This window comes from Dermacentor andersoni, chromosome 1 (genome assembly GCF_023375885.2).
Source record: "Dermacentor andersoni chromosome 1, qqDerAnde1_hic_scaffold, whole genome shotgun sequence".
NCBI lineage: Eukaryota > Metazoa > Arthropoda > Arachnida > Ixodida > Ixodidae > Dermacentor > Dermacentor andersoni.
Genome location: NC_092814.1, coordinates 120147782 through 120171800, shown reverse-complemented (window position 1 = coordinate 120171800; position 24019 = coordinate 120147782). Strand labels below are relative to the sequence as shown.

The 24019-nt window shown below is 45.3% G+C and overlaps 1 protein-coding gene across 1 annotated transcript in view; it reads right to left on the bottom strand.

The window, feature by feature from the left end:
* The window catches only part of Hr39 (Nuclear hormone receptor FTZ-F1 beta), a 155437-nt gene that overhangs the window by 96350 nt on the left and 35068 nt on the right, over positions 1 to 24019 (bottom strand). Inside the window, exons 3-4 of the mRNA XM_050193716.3 lie at positions 22916 to 23221; positions 18016 to 18199 (exon numbers count right to left, since the gene is read on the bottom strand). Coding sequence (XP_050049673.1) covers positions 18016 to 18199; positions 22916 to 23221 — 490 coding nt within the window. The remainder of the gene's footprint in view (positions 1 to 18015; positions 18200 to 22915; positions 23222 to 24019) is intronic.

Sequence of the window (24019 nt, the reverse complement as noted above, 5' to 3'; positions counted from 1 at the left end):
TTAGAAACCAGACAGACATTAGTATTTAGGAACACACAACAGAAACAACAAAAACAGCCCGCGAGACAAAACCAAAACTGACCGCTGAGCACCCTCGCATGCACGGATGTGTGAGCGGTTGCTGAAAGGCCAGTGTAAATAAAAACATGGAATGAAAACTAAGAGACTGCGGAGCAGAAAAAAAATTCATTGTATCCACGCATGCTGGCAACACTTGCTGGAAATAAATAAATGGGCGCGTTTTTCAAACATATAGATGGTGCCGTATATTCGCAGCATTGACCCTCAAAGTGTTAAAATCTCAAAGTAACAAAGGCACAATATCTGAAGGCTTGGAGTGATGCCTGTCACTGGCAAAAGATGCCGAGAGCGAGTGAGGCTATACTAATCCAGGTACAACCAAATTAGGAAGGCCCACTAAGCTTTAACAAGACACTCCCTCACCAGAACAGGAATTGGCTTCCCTGGTGCAGTATTCGGACACCCCCTCCCACATGGCTCACTCAATTACCCAATGGCCCTCAGTCCCCAGCAGCTACGGAACACCTGACCAAGGCGGCAGTCAGACCTGTAACGCAGCAGAGGTTACTAAGAATCTCTGCGTCCGATCAGGCCGCCAATGGAAACTGAGCCTTGCAACGTTTAACACCTAAACTCTCTCAAGTGAGGCTAGCTTAGCGGGACTCTTTGAGGAACTATCAGACATTGTTTGGGATATCATCGGCCTTAGTAAGATTAGAACTGGTGAGGCTTGTACATTGCTGAATAACAGACATGTCCTCTGCTATAGAGGTCCTCTAGATAAGCAATAAGGAATACGATTCCCAATCCATAAGGACATAGCGGACAACATTGATGAATTCTACAGCATTAATGAGAGGGTAGCTGTAGTCGTAATCAAACTTAATAAGAGATATCGATTAAAGGTAGTACAAGCCTACACTCTGACATCCAGTCCCGATGATAAGGAAGATCAGTTTTATGAAGATGTTGAATTAGCAATGAGAAAAGTGCAAACTCAATATACTGTAGTAATGGGCGACTTCAATGCAAAAGTGGGGAAAAAGTGGGATGGTGAACAAGCAATTGGCAACTACGGCACGAATTCTACGAACACTCAAGGAGAGATGCTGGTACAATTCGCAGAAAGGAATAAGCTTCGAATAACAAACACCTTTTTGAGGAAGCGTAGCAACAGAAAGTGGACCTGGAAAAGCCCTAATGGTGAAACAAGAAATTAAATTGACTTCATACTTTCTGCTGATCCCAGCATAGTGCAGGACGTTGAAGTGATAGGTAGGGTAAAGTTCAGTGATCATAGGTTAGTGAGGACTACGAATCACCTCAATTCAAAGAGAGAAAGAGCAAAATCAGTCAAGAAGAAACAGGTCAACCTAGAGGCAGTAAGGGTAAAAGCAGACAAATTCAGGCTGATACTTGCAAACAAATATGCAGCCTTAGAATAGAGAGATGATGATGACAGAGCTAATGAATGAAACCGTTACTAGGTTGGCTTTAGAGGCAGCATTTGAAGTGGGAGGCAAGGCACCAAGGCAACCAGTAGGCAAGCTCTCCCAAGTAACAAAGGACCTAATAAAGAAACGAAAAAAAATATGAAAGTGTCCAACTCAAAAGATAAGATAGAATTTGCGGAACTGTCAAAACTGATTAACAAGGTGAAAATAAGTGATATTCGAAACTGTAACGTGAGAAAGATTGAAGAAGCCATAAAAAATGGATGCAGCCTGAAATCAGTGAGAAAGAAACTTGGAATAGGACAAACCAAGATGTATGCACTAAAAGATAAGCAGGGTAATATCATCAGCAATCTGGAAGATATAGTAAAAGCAGCGGAAGAATTCTACACTGACCTGTACAGTACCCAGAGGAGTCAGGATACCTCAATTAGAAACAGTAATGAACAGTATACAGAAACTCCTTCTATAACTAGCGATGAGGTCCGAAGGGCTTTGCAAGACATGAAACGAGGAAGCGCGGCAGGAGAAGATGAAATAACAGTCGATTTAATCAAAGATGGAGGAGACATAATGCTTGGAAAACTGGCAGCTGTTTATACAAAGTGTCTATCGACTGCAAGGGTCCCAGAAAACTGGAAGAATGCAAACATACTAATCCACAAAAAGGGAGACGTTAAAAAACCAAAAAATTATAGGCCCATTAGCTTACTCCTAGTATTATATAAAACATTTACCAAAATAATCTCCAATAGAATAAGGGCAACAGTGAACTTTAGTCAACCCAGGGAACAGGCTGGCTTCAGGAAGGGATACTCTACAATGGATCACATTCATGTCGTTAATCAGGTTATTGAGAAATCCGCAGAGTATAATAAGCCTCTCTATATGGCTTTCATAGATTACGAAAAGGCATTTGACTCAGTAGAGATACCAACAGTCATAGCAGCATTACGTAATCAAGGAGTAAGGAACGCTTACATAAATACCTTGGAAAATATCTACAGAGGTTCTACAGCTACCTTAATTCTACACAAGAAAAACAGGAAGATACCTATAAAGAGAGGGGTCAGACAGGAAGACACAATCTCTCCGATGCTATTCACTGTGTGCTTGGAAGAAGTATTCAAGCTATTAAACTGGGAAGGCTTAGGAGTAAAGGTCGACGGCGAATATCTCAGCAACCTTCGGTTTGCCAATGACATTGTTCTAATCAGCAACAATACAGACGAGTTACAACAAATGCTTGAGCACCTTAACAGAGTGAGTGTAAGAGTGGGATTGAAGATTAATATGCAAAAGACAAAGATAATGATAAATAGCCAAGCAAAGGTACATGAGTTCAGGATCGCCAGTCGGCCTCTAGAGTCTGTGAAGGAGTATGTTTACCTAGGTCAATTAATCACAGGGAACCCTGATCATGAGAAGGAAATTCATAGAAGAAGAAAAATGGGTTGGATCGCATACGGCAGACATTGTCAGCTCCTGACTGGAAGCTTACCATTATCATTGTAAAGGAAGGTGTACAACCAGTGCATTTTAACGGTGCTTACATATGGGGCAGAACTTGGAGACTGACAAAGAAGCTTGAGAACAAGTTAAGGACCGCGCAAAGAGCGATGGAACGAAGTATGCTAAGCATAACGTTAACGAGACAGAAAGAGAGCGGTTTGGATCAGAGAGCAAACGGGTACAGCCTGTATTCTAACTGACAATAAGAGAAAAAAAATGAAGCTGGGCCGGTCATGTAATGCACAGGTTAGATAACCGTTGGACCATTAGGGTTACAGAATGGGTGCCAAGAGAAAAGAAACGCAATCGTGGACGACAGAAGACTAGGTGGAGCGATGAAATTAGGAAATTCGCAGGCGCTAGTTGGAATCGGTTGGCGCAGGACAGGGGTAATTGGAGATCGCAGGGAGAGGCCTTTGTCCTGCAGTTGACATAAAACAGGCTGACGATGAGGATGAACAAAATATGCAATTTAACAAAGTTTTACCCTGCAAGTACACCTGCGTAATACTGAGGTCTGACTATTTGTTTCGCTCGAATGCTATAAGGAAAAACAGTTCTTGCAGTCTATCGAAGAAAGACAGATGCAAATGGAAACTCATCTGAATGATTCTGCTTCAGGAGAACCATGGTTGTTGCACAGACAATGCAGTTCCTGAACAAACACACAAAGGTCACTTATGCACAATAGTTCCCACCCGTTGAGGAGGCGTGTCTTGCCTTGCACAGCCTTTGAATTTGTTTGTATTCAGACAAAGTAATTTATAATTAGGCCCAATCTTGCCATGTTCGGATACCTTCAAAAAGATGGCACCGTGCTGTAGTATTGTGCTAAGCTCTGAACAATCACTCCACAATACTACATGCATCTGGTGACATGCTAGTTCTCTTTTTAACTGTCCTTGTCATCGTGCCCCAGATATGATCATACTTTCCTTTGTTTCTTACTAACAAGCTTCTCAGTTGACCTGACATGAGTTTGTCAAAGTATTATTAAAATATTTAAACAAGCCTTTTAATGGTGAACAGACTCAACAGAACTTTTCGCTTCCCTTTTTCAGAAATATGGAATATCTGACATTCGAAGGTCGCCTTTGTTAAATATTCAAATTGAATTCGATTAAAAAATTTCATATTCGAACACTCCTATTATTTACTTCCCGGCACATATTGCAATTTAGTAATTGTAGCAGGCGAGTTCACAAGGCATATCCACTTGGAATGAATTATCAGGATAACAACAGTCTCGAAGACATTTATTCCCAAAGTGTGCAACAAAAAACATGGGAGTTCCAGAGATTTTTGTGCTTCAATGCATAAAACGGCATATTGCTAAAGAAGGCAAGTGGAACACTAGTGCATTTTTATCGCAACTTTAGTCGTGCATATCTTGAAACCCATGCCATCTTCGCCAGCTTTGACTCGTAAGTTCATTGTAATATGTGCTGTAAACTGACTAATTTAAAAGGTAATTAGATTTTTTTGTTGTGCAATTAATGCAACTTATGCAACTAATGTCTGCCGCTTTGAGTAATCCAGCCCGAGGACTACAATTATGCATTCTGCCACAGGCGATCTTTAAAAATTGTGTATAACTTAAAAAAAAGAAGAAGAAATGAGAGAAAGAAAATGTATACCTCTTGTGTCACACAGGCAAATACCCATTCTGGAGGTCTGGCCAAAAATGAGTACTTGCACAATGACATATACCCAATGGCCAAATCTAATCAAACCATGTAAAGTAAATCAAAGAAGCCATTGAATATCACACACTATTCCATCAAAAGAGTGACTAACAGCTGGCACTCTAAAGTCAATACATCACAAAGATAACATGTATAGGAAACAAGTACAGGACATACAAGAAAAAGCTTGAAAGCCTAATCATGGTTTCCAAGTGAGATTATTTTCATGCTAAAATTAAACAAGCACATGGCGACTCAAAAGCTACATGGAAAGTGATAAGTACTGCCCCAAACATATGCAATACAAACAGTATGTGTGGAATCTTGGTAAGTGACAGGATAGTAAGTGATCCTTGTATTATTGCTGAAAGCTTCAACAGTTACTTCACAACAATGACAAATAATTTAATTGTAAATAACTCGCATACATCACAATCAGACACAGTCACAACAACTAACCCTTCTAGGGCTCTCTTTCTTAAGCCTACTCACCCTCATGAGGTCAAAAACATAATCCTCTCTTTAAGAAATACTTCATCAACCAGTCTAGAGTTGGTATCTGTATCACTGCTAAAACATTGTTTGATTATTAAATGCAAACCCCTATCACATATAAACCAAATGTTCACTTCAGGGTCGTTTTCAACACTACTAAAAATTTCCAAGGTTGTCCAGTGTTTAAGAAAGGGGATAAGATGAACACGTCCAATTACTGATTACCATCCATATTGTCCCCGTTTTCTAAGGTTTTTCAGAAAGTAGTGCTAGCCCGATTGGATAAGTTTTTGACAGCGCACATTTAAGCTAAAGAGCAATATGGATATATAAAAAGAAAGTCGACTGAGACAGTGTGAACATTGGGGAAAAAGACTAAAATAAACTTATAAAGGAAATGATTAGCCATGGGTATTTTCATGTACCTAACCAAGGGTTTTGATCTTGTGAACCACAACATATTACAGTCGGAACCACTTATAACAATATTCAAGTGCCACGAAAATTCCATTGTTATAGCCAGGTCACATGAAAAAATCAAAATAGGGGGATGGCAGAGCTGATGTGAGAAAACTATAATGGCAGGGAGGCCTGTGCCCCTCTTCATCCTCCATCCATTTCCTCCATCCAGCTGCCAGTTGTGTTCACTCGTTTAACTGCTTCCTGGGTGCTCCAATTGCGTGTGACAAGCCGCGGCTGTCGGCGTTAAAGAATGGCAGTGCTATAACAACTGCAAAGAGATGTCACGGGTGGCAAGCAATATGTGAGCACCGCCGAGGCATCGCTTTGGTGGCCCCGAAAGGGGCCTTTTAAAAATTGCAAGAAGGCTGCCGCGGCAGTGTGTCAGCTTGAGAAATACAGAAGAAATGCCGAGGAGAGATCACCACAAGCATCTCGCCCCGTACTTCCCACTGGCTTGCATGAGAAAGGCCGATGTCTGTCAGCCTTGCATGCTATACGCGAAGCTTGCCGACACCCTTCTCCAAGGCATCCAAGTGCTCCACGTAGTGCATCGAAAGGTTCCTCATGAAAATGAAGCCCTGGAGGGACTGAATCATCTGCCAGGCCTTCTGTGAGGACAATGTTGAGGCAGCCTGCCCTACGCACCATCGCTGCCGTTGTCGCCGTCACTATCTGATGTAAGCATGTTTGCGACGATCGTCTCATCAGTTAGAAGCGCTTAGTTTCCAAATCTATAGCCACGCAATTCTTTTCACCGGCAACGTCGTGCATTGCCGATGATCAGCGGGCGGATCAGCCATCTTCCGTTTCGGCGGCGAGACAAGCGAGGCTGAGAGACCACGTGGCCAAGAATGACTTAAACGCAACCAACTATGACGAACGCGAGAAGTGGTTCTTGAAGGAAGGAAGGCTAGCACCATCTTCTGCAACCCTTCCGGGAGCATGGCTTAGCGCCAGCAGGGAGTTGGAGGGGGGAGTACAGGATGAATAAGGAGCCAGCGAGCAATCTGCATGCGGTGCAGTTGGTGCGGTCCAGTCGTGTTTCGAAAGTTGGGCAGCGTAGAGCTATGGGTGCAGCCAATTTGTGTTCGGAGGGGTGGAAGGGCGACGGGAGAGAGCCGTGCAGAGATGGCTGGAAAATGAGCACGAGGCAGCTGTTGGAGCAGCGGCCCATCATGTAGCAGCTAGAATTTCTTGTTTTTTTTTTATTTTTTCCCAAGGATCTTGTATTTCACCACCTTTCGGCCTTTCGGCTCGGATACTCAGCAGCCAGACTTCATCGTTATAACTGATAATGCTGCATCGGGGCATTGTAGTAAGCAGGTTATTTCACAATGAAAAACATACAAAAGTTGACGATGCAGCAGCTTCTCATTGTTATAAGCGATATATTGTTAAAACCGGTATCGTTATAAGTGGGTTCGACTTTACTAAAGAAACTTGAAAAGTATGGTATTAGTGGAGCCCCCTTAAACCTAATTAGCACACATTTGAGAAACGGGCAGCAGTAGGTAGTGGTTAACAATATGTTGTCATCCCAAATGATAACAGTGGAATTCCTCAGGGATGCATATTAGGCCCTTTTCTTTTTGTAGCATACATCAGCAATTTACCAGACTATCTCTCAGAAGATTGTATTTTATATGCGGATGATACCAATATTAACGCGATAGCATTAAAGGGACACTAAAGCGAAACAACAAATCAGTTTAGACTAATAAAGCATTGTTTGAGAACCCTGCAGGCAGTCATTTAAAAAAAATAGTTTGATTATTAGACGAGAAAATGAAGGTCCAAGTATCACTATTTGAATTTCGCGCCAACACCCCAGCGCCGGTACGTCAGCGTGATGTCAGGGATTCCAAAGTATGTTTTCGTATTTGGGCCGCGTTGGCTGAATAAAGGTTCCCGAAACTTGTCATGTTTAATATTTGGTTCCTTCAGAACACAATGTAGTCAATCTGTACCGCTACATACAATTAGTAGGCCCTAGAAGATGCCATCAAAATCCAAGACGTCACAGCCTCCAGGTGTCGGAACTTAAGTAGGCGTCGCCACCCGTAATTCGTTCTTGCGCTTTTTGTGGCTTACCAAACGTCTTCTCGTTGTAAGAGTGGTGTTTTCGGTGTTGCAGAATGGTAATTTACTGATGCAGAAGAAATCATTTTTCACTTTAGTGTCCCTTTAAGGAGCCTGTGTCGCAGGAAGTCCGGCGTCCAGTGTCGGCGCGAGATGTCGCATCGACAAAAAGATTTTCGAACCACATATACCCAGGGCTTCTATATGATGCAAGGAATTGACTGAACTAATTGAATTTCTCAAGCTAAAATATGTAGAAAAATCGTAAACTACGACCTACAGACATGATAGCTCTCGGATTGTAATTTGACTATACGAGAAAACAATTCTGTTACACAAAAACTCAAAGAAACCCCTTCACACATGTAAACCTACCACGGCATTGACAGACCGGCCACGGCGCCGCCATTTTGCACGCATCAGCACGATGGACATCTTGGGGGCCACAGAGCGGCGTGCCCGGTTCCTTACAATAACTCCAACTGGCGCTTGCCTCCGCCGCATCGCGGCCCACTTAAGACGCCGTGGTTCCACCACAAAGCATGCCTTCGTGCATAGCGTTCACAGCAAGCGTTTCCAGGGATCTTTGAATGCTATCGCGTCCCACTCTTAAACGCAAAGCTTAAACGTCCATCGAATTCTTTTTCCGACAAAAAGGCAATAATGTTCTGCTGAAACTAACTGGCTTCAATCAAACACAAAGAAAAGTAACTATATAGTTTTTGCAGCAAAAAACATTTGACTAATAAACACTAAATCATTAAACTTCAACAACTCCTTTTTGCAAAGGGTTAATGAGATTAAATTTTTAGGCGTCTACCTTGACAGTCAACTAAAATGGCATAAACATATCCATGAAACTACACTAACCATCTACATATAAAAAATCTCAATACTGTACAAACTATGTTACATTTTTCCTTCAAACACACTCCGCACTCTTTGTCAGTTTTATACGTTCGCATATTACGCATGCTATTACCATATACGGACTCACGTACCCCACCACTTTATTGCTAATTATTGCAGCACAAAATACAGCGCTTTGGGCTATTCTCTTCCTAAATCGGACTCAATCACATTTGTGTACCCATTATTTAATATACTACCCGTGAAACACTGCATTGATTACCACATTCTCGTCTTGTTTTACAAAATCATGCACAAAATTATACTATGTCATTTTGTAAAAATTAATTATCATAATACCAAATATCAAAATTATCAAAATATGATTCATTTACATTCTTGCATGCTGTATCGCAGCTCTGGAATAAATTACCAACAGGTTTAACAGCACAACAGCCATTTATCAGGAACAAAACTAACCTTCGCTCTTTTATGCTCGCGTCACTTGCTCAATGAGTATGTACCATATTTGCACCGTCTCACACATTGTTCTTTTTTCTCACGCACTCTAGCATTTATATAACAGCAAATAACATAGGGGCCTCCTTCACAACTTCTACGAGAGTTATAGGGCCGCACCTTTATACCATACCCAATGTACATATCTTCATGTGATCAATAAAGAACTTCAAACTTGGAAAAAAAGAAAAAGAACTTGATTGGTGTGCTTTAGAGATGCTTATGAGCAAAATAATATGCACGGGTTTTATGTCACAATTCCTTGATTGATTTTGCAGAAAGGTGTGCTCCCCTGCATTACATTGTCAGTCAGTACTATACAGGGCTAGTATAATCTCGTTTGCTGAAGCTTGCATCTGGCACACACGTAAGGTTCTATATATGCAGTAGGCCCATTAACCCTTTGAGGGTCGAATTATTTCGAAAAAAACTTTCCAAGGTGGTCAAATTACTTTATTGCGGATCTTGAATGTACAAGATGTATAAAGTCGGGAATAAATAGTAAAAAAAAATTAGGAATAGTATTTGGGTGTCGGCATCACTCAGAACTGCAAAATGTTCAATAGTATTTCAGAGTGTGGTACCCCTTGAAACACGGGTCTCCGCACAGCGCCTTATTGCAGTCAGCGCACCTAAAATGCGTGTATGTTCTTCTCTTGAAGTGACGAGTTGTGTTGGCGCACACATGACATCTTCTCTCCATGCGGCTGCCTTGGGCAGAGGTCTGAGGCACCCTCTCGCGTAAGCGCGTTGCCGCAGAGAGCGAGAGTATCCCGTGAGCGGCGGTGATAAACAAGCTAAGAGCAGCGTCAATCAAGATAGAAATCAACTTCTGCCACCTCTGCGATAGCGTGCCGACAAAGAGAAAAATCACGTTTCGCACGCCTCCGTTGCGATCACGTGGAGGAACCGAAACCGCGAAAGCACATTGCCGCTGAGAGCAAGAATACCTTGCGAGCGGCGCTTATAAACATGCTAAGAGCAGCGCCAATCAAGATAGAAATCAACCTCCACCACCTCTGCAAGAGAGTGCCGACAAAGAGAAAAATGACGTTTCGCGCGCCTCCGTTGCGATCACGCGGCAAAACCGAAACCGCAAAAAGGGTGTAGCCGCAGTCTGCACGACGCGCTGAAGCTAGAATCAGTTCTGTTTATCTCCCCAAGAAGGTAGCCCAAATTTCATATGCTTCTTGTAAGTCCTAAGAGGTGACAGACCTCCCAGTAAGCACGCATCGTCATTATGGCGCGAAATTTCAAATGGAGGGCCGAAACCGTACCCGTACGGCAAAGACCTTGCGGGACAGAAAACTGCCGCCGTACATGTACGGCAAAAACCTTCAAAGGGTTAAAACTCAAAGCTGTAAATACCATAAATAATATTGAGATAAGCAGAGTTTCAAGAAAACAAAATCACAAAATTAGAAATCCTCTGGCCACGCACAGACCAAACGGAGCCTTTCCAAAATACGCCTAGTGATATTTTCTGTCATTTTAGCATGCATTAGCACCGGACACGTCAGCGTCTACAGGCATCGGCGTTACTGACAGTGTGCCAAGACAGCATGCTTGGCACAGACCAGGCAATTAATCCTAAGGATCACCTAAGCCAGTCATCCGAGAGTAACATTTTCAGACATCCAGAAAGCTGAAGCTGCTGCTACTTTCTGCATCTTGATAAATTCCAGACAATTTATCCTCGAAAACCGAAACTACAAAAGAGCACAACTGTCACGTCTTTAGCAAATGCCCACGACTGACATGCCATTTATACCTCACCATTGCGCGAGCATGAAGCAATTATCCTTATCAAGCTGCAAGCTGGCTCAAATGCTGTGGGCTTGCGGGCTGGCTTTTTTGGGGCACAGCGCGTGGGCTGATTGCGCCTACTCAAAAGTGCCGATCATCTTGCCCAAGGTCAGGATTACTACACGCACGCTGTGATCCCATTGATGTAGGAAGGACAGCATTCTAAATGACAGGAGCAAAGAAAGACTCGACTCCAAGCTCACCATTGCCATGAGGCTGTAATAAAGTGGCTGCGAGCAGCCAAATAAGCGCACAAGAGTGGTGATAGATAAAAGGAAGGGGGAAAGACAAGTGGAGAGCACGGCCCGGCACGGTGTCTGGCTTGGCTAGCGAGCTGCTGCCAGGTAAAAACCGAGCGCAAGCGACACTGCCGATTCTACCCTATTGCCTCTTTCCAGCTATTTTTGAAGTCGAGATTTCAAGATATCCAGAGTCCGGTGCAAAAGAGGCAAAACACAAGTGGGTTGAAACCAAAGTGGGAAAGAAATTTCGACTTAACCGATATTTCGAGATACAGTGAAACCTCGTTAAAACGTAGTTGGCCGGAGCTCGGAAAAACTACGTACTAAACGGTAGTACTGTTTAACCGAAATAGCATGAGATCGCCCACTTACCTGTCGAAAACGGAACTCAGAGAGAGTGCGATGAAAGGGGAAAGAAACATGCAGTATTTATTCACTTCGCGCAACAAAAGTGTTATTTTCGTTCGATGCCGCGGCGCCCTCAAACTTACTGAAGCTGCGTGCCAGCTTTTCAGCCAGCCCCCTCTTCTCGGCAAACACTCGCATGGCAGATTCCTCGTTGGCGTTACGTATTCTCCGTGCACGCGCGCAGTAGTGCTGCAGAAGTCCAGGGGGCGCATTTTCATTGCTGGGTGCCGGAGTTTGGAATACTTTTCGTTTGGAATAGAGTTACGTTATCGCACCCGTGTTCTCGTCGCGACGATTGCACTCATTAGGCTGACGTAACGCGTAGCTTCTGCCACTGTCGGGCCTGAATCGCCCGTGCTGTCACTTTCCGTGTCGTCCTTATCACTGTAGCTAGGCGACACTTCGACAAAAACAGAGGCAACGATGGCGAAAAGTCGAACCTCGTAGCCGACATGTCTTCGTGGTCGCAGCAGGGCTGCCAAGCAACTTCTTCGCATTCTAAATGCCATACACCGTAGTCAACAGCAGATCCTTGTCGCATGCCAGCGCCGACTTCTTCGTGTCACGTTCGATAGCACGGACGATGTCTAATTTTTCTTCTATGCTGAGCACCCAGCGTCTTTCTTATCCGAGCTTCGGAATGACGCGAGTCATGGAGGAAGAAAACTGAGGAGAGGCCCTACCCCCTCCGCGCGCTAGGAGAAAAGTGTGGAGGAAATGACGTAGTAGGTTCTCCTTTGTATTGCTGTTTTTTTATTTCTTTGCTGTAGTGGCCCCGCCTTTCGGGCCACAATGGCGGCTTTGTTATTGTACTGTGCGCTCACACGTGTTGTTCCGTAGGTTTCGTACCGTGGCAAAAGCGCCGTTGTTAGATACGGGACCGTTTCCTGAGCCTACTTCGAGTTCACCAGACCACATCGAATCGCACCACAGCTAATTAAGGAGCGCAGAAGCACGGATACCACATTCCTGAGGCGCGGCACGTGCAAACAAGTTGGCGGCCCCCACTTCGTGTGCCGCAGGTGGAGCTATTCACTGCTTGACTCTTCCCGAAAGTGAAGCGAGAGCCTGGCACTGTTGCGGGTAAAGTGGGTCCCGAAGCAAGACGGCTGTAATCCGCCGTGAAAACCTGGCAGCGTCGCCCCCATCCGCCTATTGTGACGGCGCATTGCAAGTCAGCAAGGCAAGACCGCAGGGAGAAGTAAGCCCTCGGAAAAACACACGAGCAGCGACCCTCTCCGCCGGGTGTGACACCATTGGACGGATGCCTACCATTGGCCAAAAATGACGACACCCGAGCGGGCTCACCGATTGGCCGAAATGGCGTCACCTGAGCGGGCTCTCCCATTGGCCAAACGTGACGTGTCTTCGAGACACCGAAGGGCTTAAAAGACGCAAACCGGGAGCAGCAAGAGAGCATTCCTAGAGCATTCCTTGATTCATCTCTTTCGAGCTTCTTGCCACGGGCCGCAGCGTCCGAGTTGCTGCCGGCCGGTAATGAGTTTAAGACTGTTAATTGACTCTCACTGTAAATAATGTAAATAAACCTCCTAAGTTTTCATCCCGACGTCCTCCCTCCTCAACTCCTACAACTGGTGGCAGCGGTGGGATCGCCTCCAAATGCAACAACTGGTGGCAGCGCTACGAATCAACCTTCGTCGAGAGAAATCCTGAGGAACCCGGAACAGCGAAAAAGAGCCTTCGTCCAAAGGAGTTGCGAGGACCGGGAAGAGCGAAGAAGAGAGAGCCTTCATCGAGAGAGGTCCTAAGAAACTGGGAGTAGCGAAGAAGAGCGAGCCTTCGACCCAGGGAGTCCTGAGGAACCAGGAACAGCGGACGAATGAACCAGATGGCAGGGTGCTGCAACCGTAAGTGAGCGCGTGGTTTTTTTCCTTTTGATTCGCCAGACTTCAAATATTGTGTGTTTATTTTGATAGTTCTGGGAATAGGGAATTTGTTGCATTGTGTCTTTGCAAAAATTATTTAGGAAAACGGTTCTAACCACCAGTTGGGGCAGCTGCCATGGATCTTAGAAGGTTGACGTGGTTAGACTTGTTGTTGGTGTGCGACGATTTGGGAGTTGAGGCGGACAAACAGATGAAAAAGCCAGCTCTCATAAAGGCAATTCAAGATAGTGGCAATGATGATGAAAGCATTAAGATTGCTTGGGAGGTGATACAAGAACCACGGGAGCGTGAGCGTCGTGAACGTAAGCGTGAGAGTCACGAACGTAAGCAAAAGCACGAGAAAGAGATAGCAGCATTGGAAAAAGAGATACAATATTTTCAGCAGTTAAAGGAACAAAGGCAACGCCTGTCTGAAAATTCTGTAGACAGTACAGAGAAAACAATGAGGAAGTATCTAGCGGATTTTCGCCAAAAGCCAACGAGAAGAGTAGTGCCTGTGAGATTGGCTGCTCATTCATAGGTGAACGGAAAGGACTAGCTGCTAACGATGCCTTAGTGGCAACAGAGGCCGTTAAAGGCCGCAGGGAGAGCGACGAGGTGCTGTGCCAACAGAGCACTGTAGAGACAGCTAGGCCAGCTGTGAATGAATTGGCACAGTCATCACGCGTATGCATCGCATGTAACGTTAGCGAGGTAGTTAGCGAAGTACAGGGTACTGCTGACCCGACAGACGCGAGCACCCATGTCAGGTCAGATCTGCGTGCCGAAGTGAAGTGCCAGCTGGACGATGCAGTTGAGGGTAGTTCTCAGGATTACGAGCTACGTAGCTCAAGAGAAGACAACTGCATTGTTCAGGGATCGGTGCAGCTCTCCGCCAGTCTAGATAGCCTAGATAGGAATGATTCAGTTATTAATCATTCGGACTGTGCGCGTGAGACAGCGATCGATACCGACGGGCTGTGTGTCGATTTACAGCGTGACCTGGGCAATGCAGTAGAGGGCAGTTCGCAAGAGTGCGAGTTGCATAACTCGAGTAAAGCCTGCTGCATTGTTCAAGAGTCGGTTGAGCTGTCAACCAGTCGAGGCAAAGTGAGAGTAGATTTAAATGTAAATCACTCAGACTGTGCGGGTAAGAGACCGATCCGGGCCGACGAAATGTGTAACGGCCAGCACGAGGCGCAAGAGAGCGGCAGAAAAAGGAATTCAAAGAAAAAGCGCCGTAAAGCTAGGAATGCGGTGACTAATGTAGCGCCACCAAAGACGGCGAGAGACCCAAAAGGGCAGGGCGCGAGGAAAAGAAAGGTGCGGTCGTCGTTGACGATGTTGACGCATTCAACACTTTCGAGCCACCGGTCAAAAGGAGACCGAGAAACATGTTCTGCACGGACGCGGACAAAGGGCATGGGGCAGTTAAATTCCTCGTCGTTCCGTCGTTTTTTTCGAAGCTCAGCGTGTAGTACAAAGAAGCGCAAGGTGGCAAGACGAGACCAGGTGGGGAGTAGCGACGCGAACAATCGAGGTCGTGATGAAAGCGGGGCGCCAGGACGCCAATTGGCAGGGGACTGCAACGTCTTGGAGGAGCTGATAGTGAGTCACCCCTTTTGTTGTTCCTCGGTAGCCAGAGTAGCTTTCGGACCGCGACCACCTCGGGTACGGCTCAAAGTATGAGTCAGGCGTAAGCATTTGGAACGGGAGACCAAAAGAGCTTCCGTAGAAGTAAGACGTTCTGTTTTGTTTTATTTTTTGAGCATCGGATAAGTTTCGCGATTTAAGTTTCTTTCAGTATGTAAAGTATGAGCTTTGTTTATGTTTTTGTTAGAGAAGCTCGAGATTTGAAAGATGAGTTTTTTTGTAAACATGTAGTATCGCGAGGTGTTCATTAATAAGTAGATAGGCTTTCTTTTCTTTGTGTGTGAGTAACCTGAGAGTCAAGGTTATCGGTGAGAGGCCTATCGTAACGCGCGTGTGTTTTAGTTAACCTTCTTTTTCTTTATAAGCGTTTTTTTATTTTCTAAGGTTAACCGCGTAGATTTTCAGTGAGTGCATGATTTGCACTGAGAAGCATTCTTAGTTCCTTTAGCGCGTGTCCTGTGTGGACGGAAGGAAGCAGATTTATGACTGGGTTGCTAGTGTGTGTTGAGGGCAGCCGTATTCCGACTTCTTTAGTGAGCGCGCGTAGAACTAGTAATTAGGAGACGCATTTTTTTAAAAGGGTTTTGCGGAGTGTGTAGGTTACGCAAATTAAGTTCTCGTTTAAGGTACGTGTCCTGTATGGACTAGAGAAAGACACGTGAGTAAGCGTGATGGAACGTTTGCCTATGACGCAAGTACGCGTTCTGATTAGTGACCACAAGGCTAGCGCGCTTGTGATTACGTACTTGTGAAGTTGACCAGACTGTTCAGTGGCACCAATACGTGCGATAAGTACGCCACTGTGATAGGTTGGAAACATGCTGTTCAAGTAGTTAGGCCACTTAAGTTATGTTTGGCTGTTTTCATTGTTTGTTTGCAACGGCAACGACCCATTGTTTTACTACAACAATGACACTCTGGTCTTGTCGGCATTCGGGGAGAAATGGATAGCGGTTTGGAGGTGGTTGGAACTGCTTTGTCAAAATTGGGGAAATAAAAAGATCAGGGTTCATTTTGACTCAGTAATAGCCTGGCGAGTCAGGGGTGAAGAGCCTGCGCTTACACGTGGTGCAGTGCTGTGTTGTTTTGTTTGTTTGACGTACGTTCTCCAGGGCCCAGGATCCCGAAGTTCGTCAAACGAGGCTCGACACCAGTACCCTGCAGGTTCTTTCAGCGTTCCTCATGGCCGGCGAATTGAGTTCACCGGCCATTCCAAACTTCCGGGGCGAGGACGAGCTGTTAGATACGGGACCGTTTCCTGAGCCTACTTCGAGTTCACCAGACCACATCGAATCGCACCACAGCTAATTAAGGAGCGCAGAAGCACGGATACCACATTCCTGAGGCGTGGCACGTGCAAACAAGTTATCGGCCCCCACTTCGTGTGCCGCAGGTGGAGCTATTCACTGCTTGAATCTTCCCGAAAGTGAAGCGAGAGCCTGGCACTGTTGCGGGTAAAGTGGGTCCCGAAGCAAGACGGCTGTAATGCGCCGTGAAAACATGGCAGCGTCGCCCCCATCCGCCTATTGTGACGGCGCATTGCAAGTCAGCAAGGCAAGACTGCAGGGAGAAGTAAGTCCTCGGACAAACACACGAGCAGCGACCCTCTCTGCCGGGTGTGACACCATCGCACGGGCGCCTACCATTGGCCGAAAATGACGACACCCGAGCGGGCTCGCCGATTGGCCGAAAATGGCGTCACCTGAGCGGGCTCTCCCATTGGCCGAACATGACGTGTCTTCGAGACACCGAAGGGCTTAAAAGACGAAGACTGGGAGCAGCAAGAGAGCATTCCTAGAGCATTCCTTGATTCATCTCTTTCGAGCTTCTTGCCACGGGCCGCAGCGTCCGAGTTGTTGCCAGCCCGTAGTGAGTTTAAGATTTAATTGACTCTCACTGTAAATAATGTAAATAAACCTCCCAAGTTTTCATCCCGACGTCCTCCTCAACTCCTACACCGTGCGGGCAGGTTTGCGTTGGTCTCTGTGTTTTGTTGTGCTGCGTTATCTGGACCGTGCTCTAGCGGATGTTGCTGTGGCCAGGTGGGACAGGAGGAACTAAAGTTCGTGAAATGAACATGCATGCAACGCTGTACGCAATGTACCGTGCCATGGCAATGACGATGGACGAAGGAATATCCGCGAGAAATTTTGCCCTCTTTGGCGGAATCATGCTAACGTGCTAACGATTGCTTAGTATTGCTGCGGAGCGCGCGGGTCCGAGCAGCACGGTTGCGCGCAGCGCGGTGTGGTTTCGCAAGAAATGTAAACAAGAGAGGAGAGCTGGCCCGATAGGCGGAGCAACGCCAACTTCTGGCTTCACTTTCGCTTCACAAAGAGTGACGTCAGGGCCTCTTTTGAGTTTCCTTCCTCCGTGACGCGAGTCCTCGCTTGCACGACGCCATAACGCTCTCTGGCACGGCGTCGAAATGATGCTGATGTTGATGTGGCTTCACGCGGAAACGCACAGGGTGCTTGGAGGCCATTGTTCCGATCTCTGAGGCTTGTTGTTCTGCCGGGCCGCCCGATGGAGACGACGCACCGCCATGTTTGCCCGACGAAAAGTTGAAACGCTACGTTTTAACCGATGCGAACGCAATAAGCTGGTACGGTTTATGCGGATACAAAACACATTATGTTCAATGGCCGCTGAGTCGGGGATTTGACTTTACTACTTTTAAAACGAAACTAGTTTAAGTGGGTACGGTTTAACGAGGTTTTACTGTATTAGAGTTTGAATTAATGAGGGTTTACTGTCCAGCGCAAATATATCCTGTGAGATACCAACCGACCCACCGGCAGCAGCAGCCATGCCAAATCCTCGAGTGGGTGGGCCAAGGAAGCTTGACTTAAAAAAAAAAAAAAAAAAAAAATATGTAACAGGAGCCTAAGGAACAACTGTACAAAGGGAACAGTGGACAAAGAGTTATACAAATACTACGTACCAAAGGAGCTGTTGTGGGTGTGTTGCTGCCGCTCAGGGAAAGCAGGGACAACTGTCGGTGTGACACTGCCGTAAGGTGTGGACGGTGCAGGCGAGACAGGTGCCACGTATGTGATCACATGGTTGGAAGAGCTCTTGTCTGGCAGGTTCACACGAGAAATGCACTTGTCGCTTGTGCCATTGCCCTAGGAATGAGAGTATGAATAAGAAAAAAGAAATACTTAACATAAATTTGTGCCTGAGGCATTTAGGCAAACTTTTCTTCTAGATGAGGCATTGTTGAAGACTTAGGACGAAGAAAAAGAAAGCATCAAATACGCACATCAAAGAGGCTGTACAACATTCCTGTTCATAGCTTCCTACATTTTTTGTCTTTCATAGCTTACCATTGTCTCTATGGTGCCACGGGATATTGATTATGAAGCACCACCACTGTGAGGTTTGAAGAGTTGAGAAGAGCATTTTCTATGGCCAATTAGAGAAAACGATAAAAGTCGGGAAAAAACATTATAGATGGTTGTGCACAACTGGCTGAGTATCGCCAAGCATCACACATGCTGCCCCAGGCCTGATCTACGTAGGATCTTGCAAAGGCAAAAAGGAGAGGTTCATTGGGCTAAGTAAAGAAGCTGCATTGGTAAGTGGTGCTGCAGAGCACTTTTAAAACTTGACCAACGTCACTTGCAATTACTCACACCAGGCAAAACAAAAATGTACATAGTACATACAGTCAAACCTCGATATATCGAATTATTGCGTAGATAGAACACTTGCTATATCACCTGAAAAATCGCAAGCACTTTTAATTTTTTTATTTCGAACAGGGCCGGATGTAAAATGGATATATCCAACTCCATCACCCCCAGACCTTGTGGTAAACAGATATAATGCAAGTCATCATAAGTGCAGTTTATTTTTCTTCTATAACAACAATCTTCAAGGCTATACAAATATCTGCTATGCTCTGAGGTGTATGCCCTGTTGTAGACAAAGTGCAGACTAATGGGACGCTACCTGTACCTGGTGCCTTATCCAGGTGCCTTTCACGAGATCTGCTGAGAGAGCACAATGATCACATCAGAGGTGAATGATGCTTTCAGCCGCCTTTGTGGCCCAGAGCAGGAAGCTCAATATAAGAGTTATTGTTTAAGTTCTATGAAAACAAAAAAAATATATTTTTCACTGAACAGCTGCCTCTTCAAGAACCATGCCGAAATATTTTATAGATATATCAAACTAATTTCTCTCTCCCTATATTTCAATATGTGTTGCAAATGCTTTCCTAATCACATGAATTCACTTGATAGGTGTGTTACTTGCTGCTAAAATTACTGGCCATTTTTGTCCACAGTGTGCTACTCTATCTGTCGGCCCTCTTCTTGATTTTGGATGGCCATTTAACATAATCTCCAAAACTTCCATATTACAACCTGCAACTATCTTTAAGGCTAACTGCAACAAAATTTTTGACCACTTAAAAGGCTGCTTTCCGACAGTGTGAACAGATATACAGACCTGCCAACCCTAACAAATGAGAAATTTTCAGTCGAAGACAGAACATACTAAATACTGGTGCAAAATACTAAAATTAAATTTGTGTTAAAAGAAAAACATACCATACATCGCTCTCTAGGGACTCTGTGAACAGGCAAACTCATATAGTAATGTCACAAAAAGAATGGCCTGTGTCACAGACAAATGGAGATGTCCGTGAACTTTTTCATGAAATATTCACAGAACCGCAGCTGAAATTTTAGTTGGCGTTATGTATTGGTTCTATGAGTAAATGGCTGGAAGGTCAGAATAAAAGAGTGTATCCAAAAAATAGCCACTAAATATCTGCGGGAGACTGTATATGCATGCTTTTAAATGGAGTTTTGCTCCCATTACCAAACTCGCCACTAATAAAGAACCATACAACTGTTGGTATCAATACGACCATAGTAAACAAGCTATAAAAATCGGGAATTTCACAATAAAATCGTAAAAGTTGGTAGGTATGGATATAATGCAGCTTCTGCGCATTTTTTTGTTTGAAATAAGAGTGGATGCGCTGTGAAAGGCTCACAAGGATGGACATTTTTGATACCAAAACTCTCTTCTCTCTCTCTCACAGACATATACCGCAATTACTGCTCACTGGGAATGACACGCAACCCGGTACACTGAGAGCAGCTCCTAAGCATGACCTCAGAGATCAGACAGCACCTGCAGAGCAGGTGATGTTCTAGGATGAGCATCGCAACTGCTAACCACCAGGGCTCGTATTCTGTAACACTTCGGTTTCCTAAGAATTTGCTTTGTGAGCAGTGATTGGTCGCCGCCTGGGTGACGCCGACGCCTCGGGGCACGCACGCATATGGCGACGTCACGCACATGTCAATCGTGTGGAAACCAAATTTGTCGTCTGCTACGAAGTGAAGTCGCGCGAGGCGCTTCGGTGTGATCCGAAGCACCATGTGCAGAGCCTGTGCATGCCGTGTGCATGGGTGAGATCAGCGTTCCAAGCAAAACAGCATTGATGATGATCCCTGTGGCGCCTGTGTTAGTGCTTTTAGCGAGCGTCTGTGAGAGACAATGACGACCTCGACATCGACAAGGCGCATTTGAGATAGGAGACGAAGAATTCAGGAGGCAATTAAGGTTCTCCAAAGGGACAGTGCGCCACCTGTGCGAGAAGCTGCAATGCACTAGAAGCATTGATACTGTGGCCAAAGTGCTGTGCGCATTGCAATTTTTTTCAACAATGCGTGGCCAATGAGCAAACCTTTGCCTTGTCCCAGCCTTCAGTCAGCCGCACATTTTTTGTTTTTGTTTTGCTGAAGCCATAACAACCATCGGCAAAGAAAAGGGTGGGTGAAATTTTCGAAGATGACATATGAAAAGGCGGTAGTCAAGCAACGGTTCCTCGGAAGCGGCAAGACAGCGTACGACGTCCTACCTAGCGGCATAAATGGGTCAACCGCAGTAAACAAAATACGCTAAATCACTCACCGCCAGTATGCCACACCTTTCATAATGAAAAACGAAAACCTCATCAATACCATGAACAAATTATTTTTTCTTTCCCAGGAAGTGCTCATCATTTGCTATATTTTCCCTTGCTTTGCGACGTTCACGTACAGAGAAAAACCTGCACACTGATTGGCCTCTATCCTTTCTCTTGGTTTTCATTACATCAGCGGGCCACCCAAACGTGATGCCACCGCCAAACAGAATTCTTTGAAAACCGAAGCGTTACAGAATACGAGCCCAGGTGCTTGTGTCATGTGTTAAAGTGCTATTTCAAGGTTTTTTAAAATAAAAACACTGACAACTCAGCTTTGCTAAGACTGCTTCAATAGTACAGTCGAACCTCAATATATTGAACAGCACGGTGATCGCGAAACAGTTCAATATAGCCAGAATTCGATATATGAAATCACGCAAAAAACTCATCAGAAACTTGTACGAATCAATCAATGAACCAAGGGTGCGATCGGGGATCATTGTTTGGAGCGTGCATTTGGTTGCAACGCGTGCCATTGGCCTAGGCCACGCTGACATGAGCCGTAGAAAGTTTCTCTGAACAACGATCCCCAACTGTGCCCCAATCGTGGCGCAGTAAATACTAATTTGAAGCTTCCAACAAAGTATTTATTTTTTTGGCTGAAAGTACCACAGCAGTGTAGCCTGCTTCTTATTGGCAGCCGCGTGCTAACCACGGTGTCCTCAACATAGTCTAAATGATCCACAAGCGATAGGTCGGTGCCTTCTATTGCGCCTCAGTAGCGGCAAAGAAGGGCCACAGCAGCTACAGCCTCAGTTGAAGTTGGGAGAAGGACACCATCAACGTTTGTGGGATCAACCTCGGCAGCATATTCAAGATTGGCCGCTACTTCCACTGCGATTTCTACATCAGTCAACCGAAGCATCTTGAAACACTGTCAATAAGAAAGTATGAAGTGGCACCTGCTAAGGCGACTATGAGTGAGCCCAGTGAGCGCGCTGTCGCATGTCTTTGTAGATGCGAACCGCCATTCCTCGCGAGGCGCGGCTGGTGCAGAGCGCAGCACCGAGGAGGAGTCAGTGCGGCAAAGGCAATGCATCGTTGATGTTGTCAAACTAGCCAAGCCGCCACGTACGTACGCCGCTATGTTCAAATGGCGCCCTCGGTGCTTTTGATGTGTGCTGCTCTAGAGTGCAGCAGTTGGGAACGGCCATCGCTATCTTTGAGGGCGTTGCGGGAAAGCTCGCCGCCTGTCAGCAGAGCACACATTGTCCAGGATGGCAGAGTTCGATGTATCCATTTTACACCCAACCCCGTTCAAAATAAAAAATTAAAAACGCATGCGACTATCAAGTTGTTATAGAAAGTGTTTGATATATGCAATAATTCGATATATCTGTGTTCGATATATCGAGGTTCGGCTGTGTATGTTTATACAACTCATTTATAACTAATTCAGCCAAAGTGAAATTTTGCTGCTGTTAGCCTTCAACCTATGCAGAATTGTTATGCTGTATGCCAAGTACCTTAAGTTGGCAATTCATAGATTTAATAGCACCATGCAACCTCACAACATGAGCAACAATATAACTTGGATAGCATCTCAAAACAGAACAGAACAGCAACACTCAACAAGCGAAAGTCAACAGTGCACCTGCCCTGTTGCTACCCACAGCAATGAATTACCTATAATAATAATGATTTACATAGGCAATGCACATCTTCTACAGTACTTTACACTACTTTGCACATGCACATTGGCTATGGTGCTTGGTTATTGAGCATGATGTCAAAGGTCCAATACCAATCCACGATGGCCACATTCTGAATTACCAATGATGCAAAGTTGAACTTGGTCAAAACAGCATATGAAGAGAGGACAGCCATACTGCAGAAAGCGCAAAATGCCCACCTTAGAGTCTGGGCCTGAAGATACAGTCAGACTGATAGGCGAGGTGGTCCCATCCTCCCTCTCCACCAGCATTGGGCTGTTTCCTGGTCGCACAATTACTACCCCTGAAGCTGCTGCAGCTGGTGGCTGTTGTACAGTCTGGTCACCACTGTCGTCCTCCTCATCCTCATCCGAGAGCTCACCCTCCCAGGACATGGGTCGCTCGCGCTCCTCCGTGTTGTCCCCCCATGTGACCCCTGGCTGGCTGGCCCCATTCACCCGCTGCTTCTTGGGTCGCAGGTGCACTGCCAGCCCTTCACCAGTCACCTAAACGTGTTATTAAACCCACAGAGAAAATAACTGTAGAATTAGTTTCTGAGGGCATCATTTTCCTCCACTACAGTAACTCAATGCCTATAGCATTTCGATACTGGCCACAGGATGCCAAAAGGTTCCTGCATCAAAATTTTGGGCAATGACAAAAAACCTTAGGCAGTGGAAATAGAAGAGCCCTACGATACATTTTCCCATACCCCCAATCTAGCTTAGGGACATAAAACTAATTAATTATTCATTAAATGTATCATATAAACTATTTGGAAGGTCTCATGCGCCGACAATTAAAAAGCAAGAGTAGAACCCATAAATAATAGGTCTGTCAGGAATCACAATTGCTATCAGCATAGATTTCATGTTTTTGTAGTTGCCCAGTAAAATGACAGGTGACAAAGTTTATTTTAAAAAAGCCAAGCTGATACAGAACTGTTGTTGCATCACAAGAGCTAAAAGCATAACTAAAAGCAATCATCCCACAATACAGACTCAGCACAGCTATGACGAAGTTATGAGCGAAAGGTTATGCAACAATCTTGCACAGACCTGCCGTGGTTGCTCAGTGGCTATGGTGTTGGGCTGCTGAGCACGAGGTCGCGGGATCGAATCCCGGCCACGGCGGCCGCATTTCGATGGGGGCGAAATGCGAAAACACCCGTGTGCTTAGATTTAGGTGCACGTTAAAGAACCCCAGGTGGTCGAAATTTCCGGAGTCCTCCACTACGGCGTGCCTCATAATCAGAAAGTGGTTTTGGCACGTACCTTCAACAGGGTAGACCACCTATGCAGTAG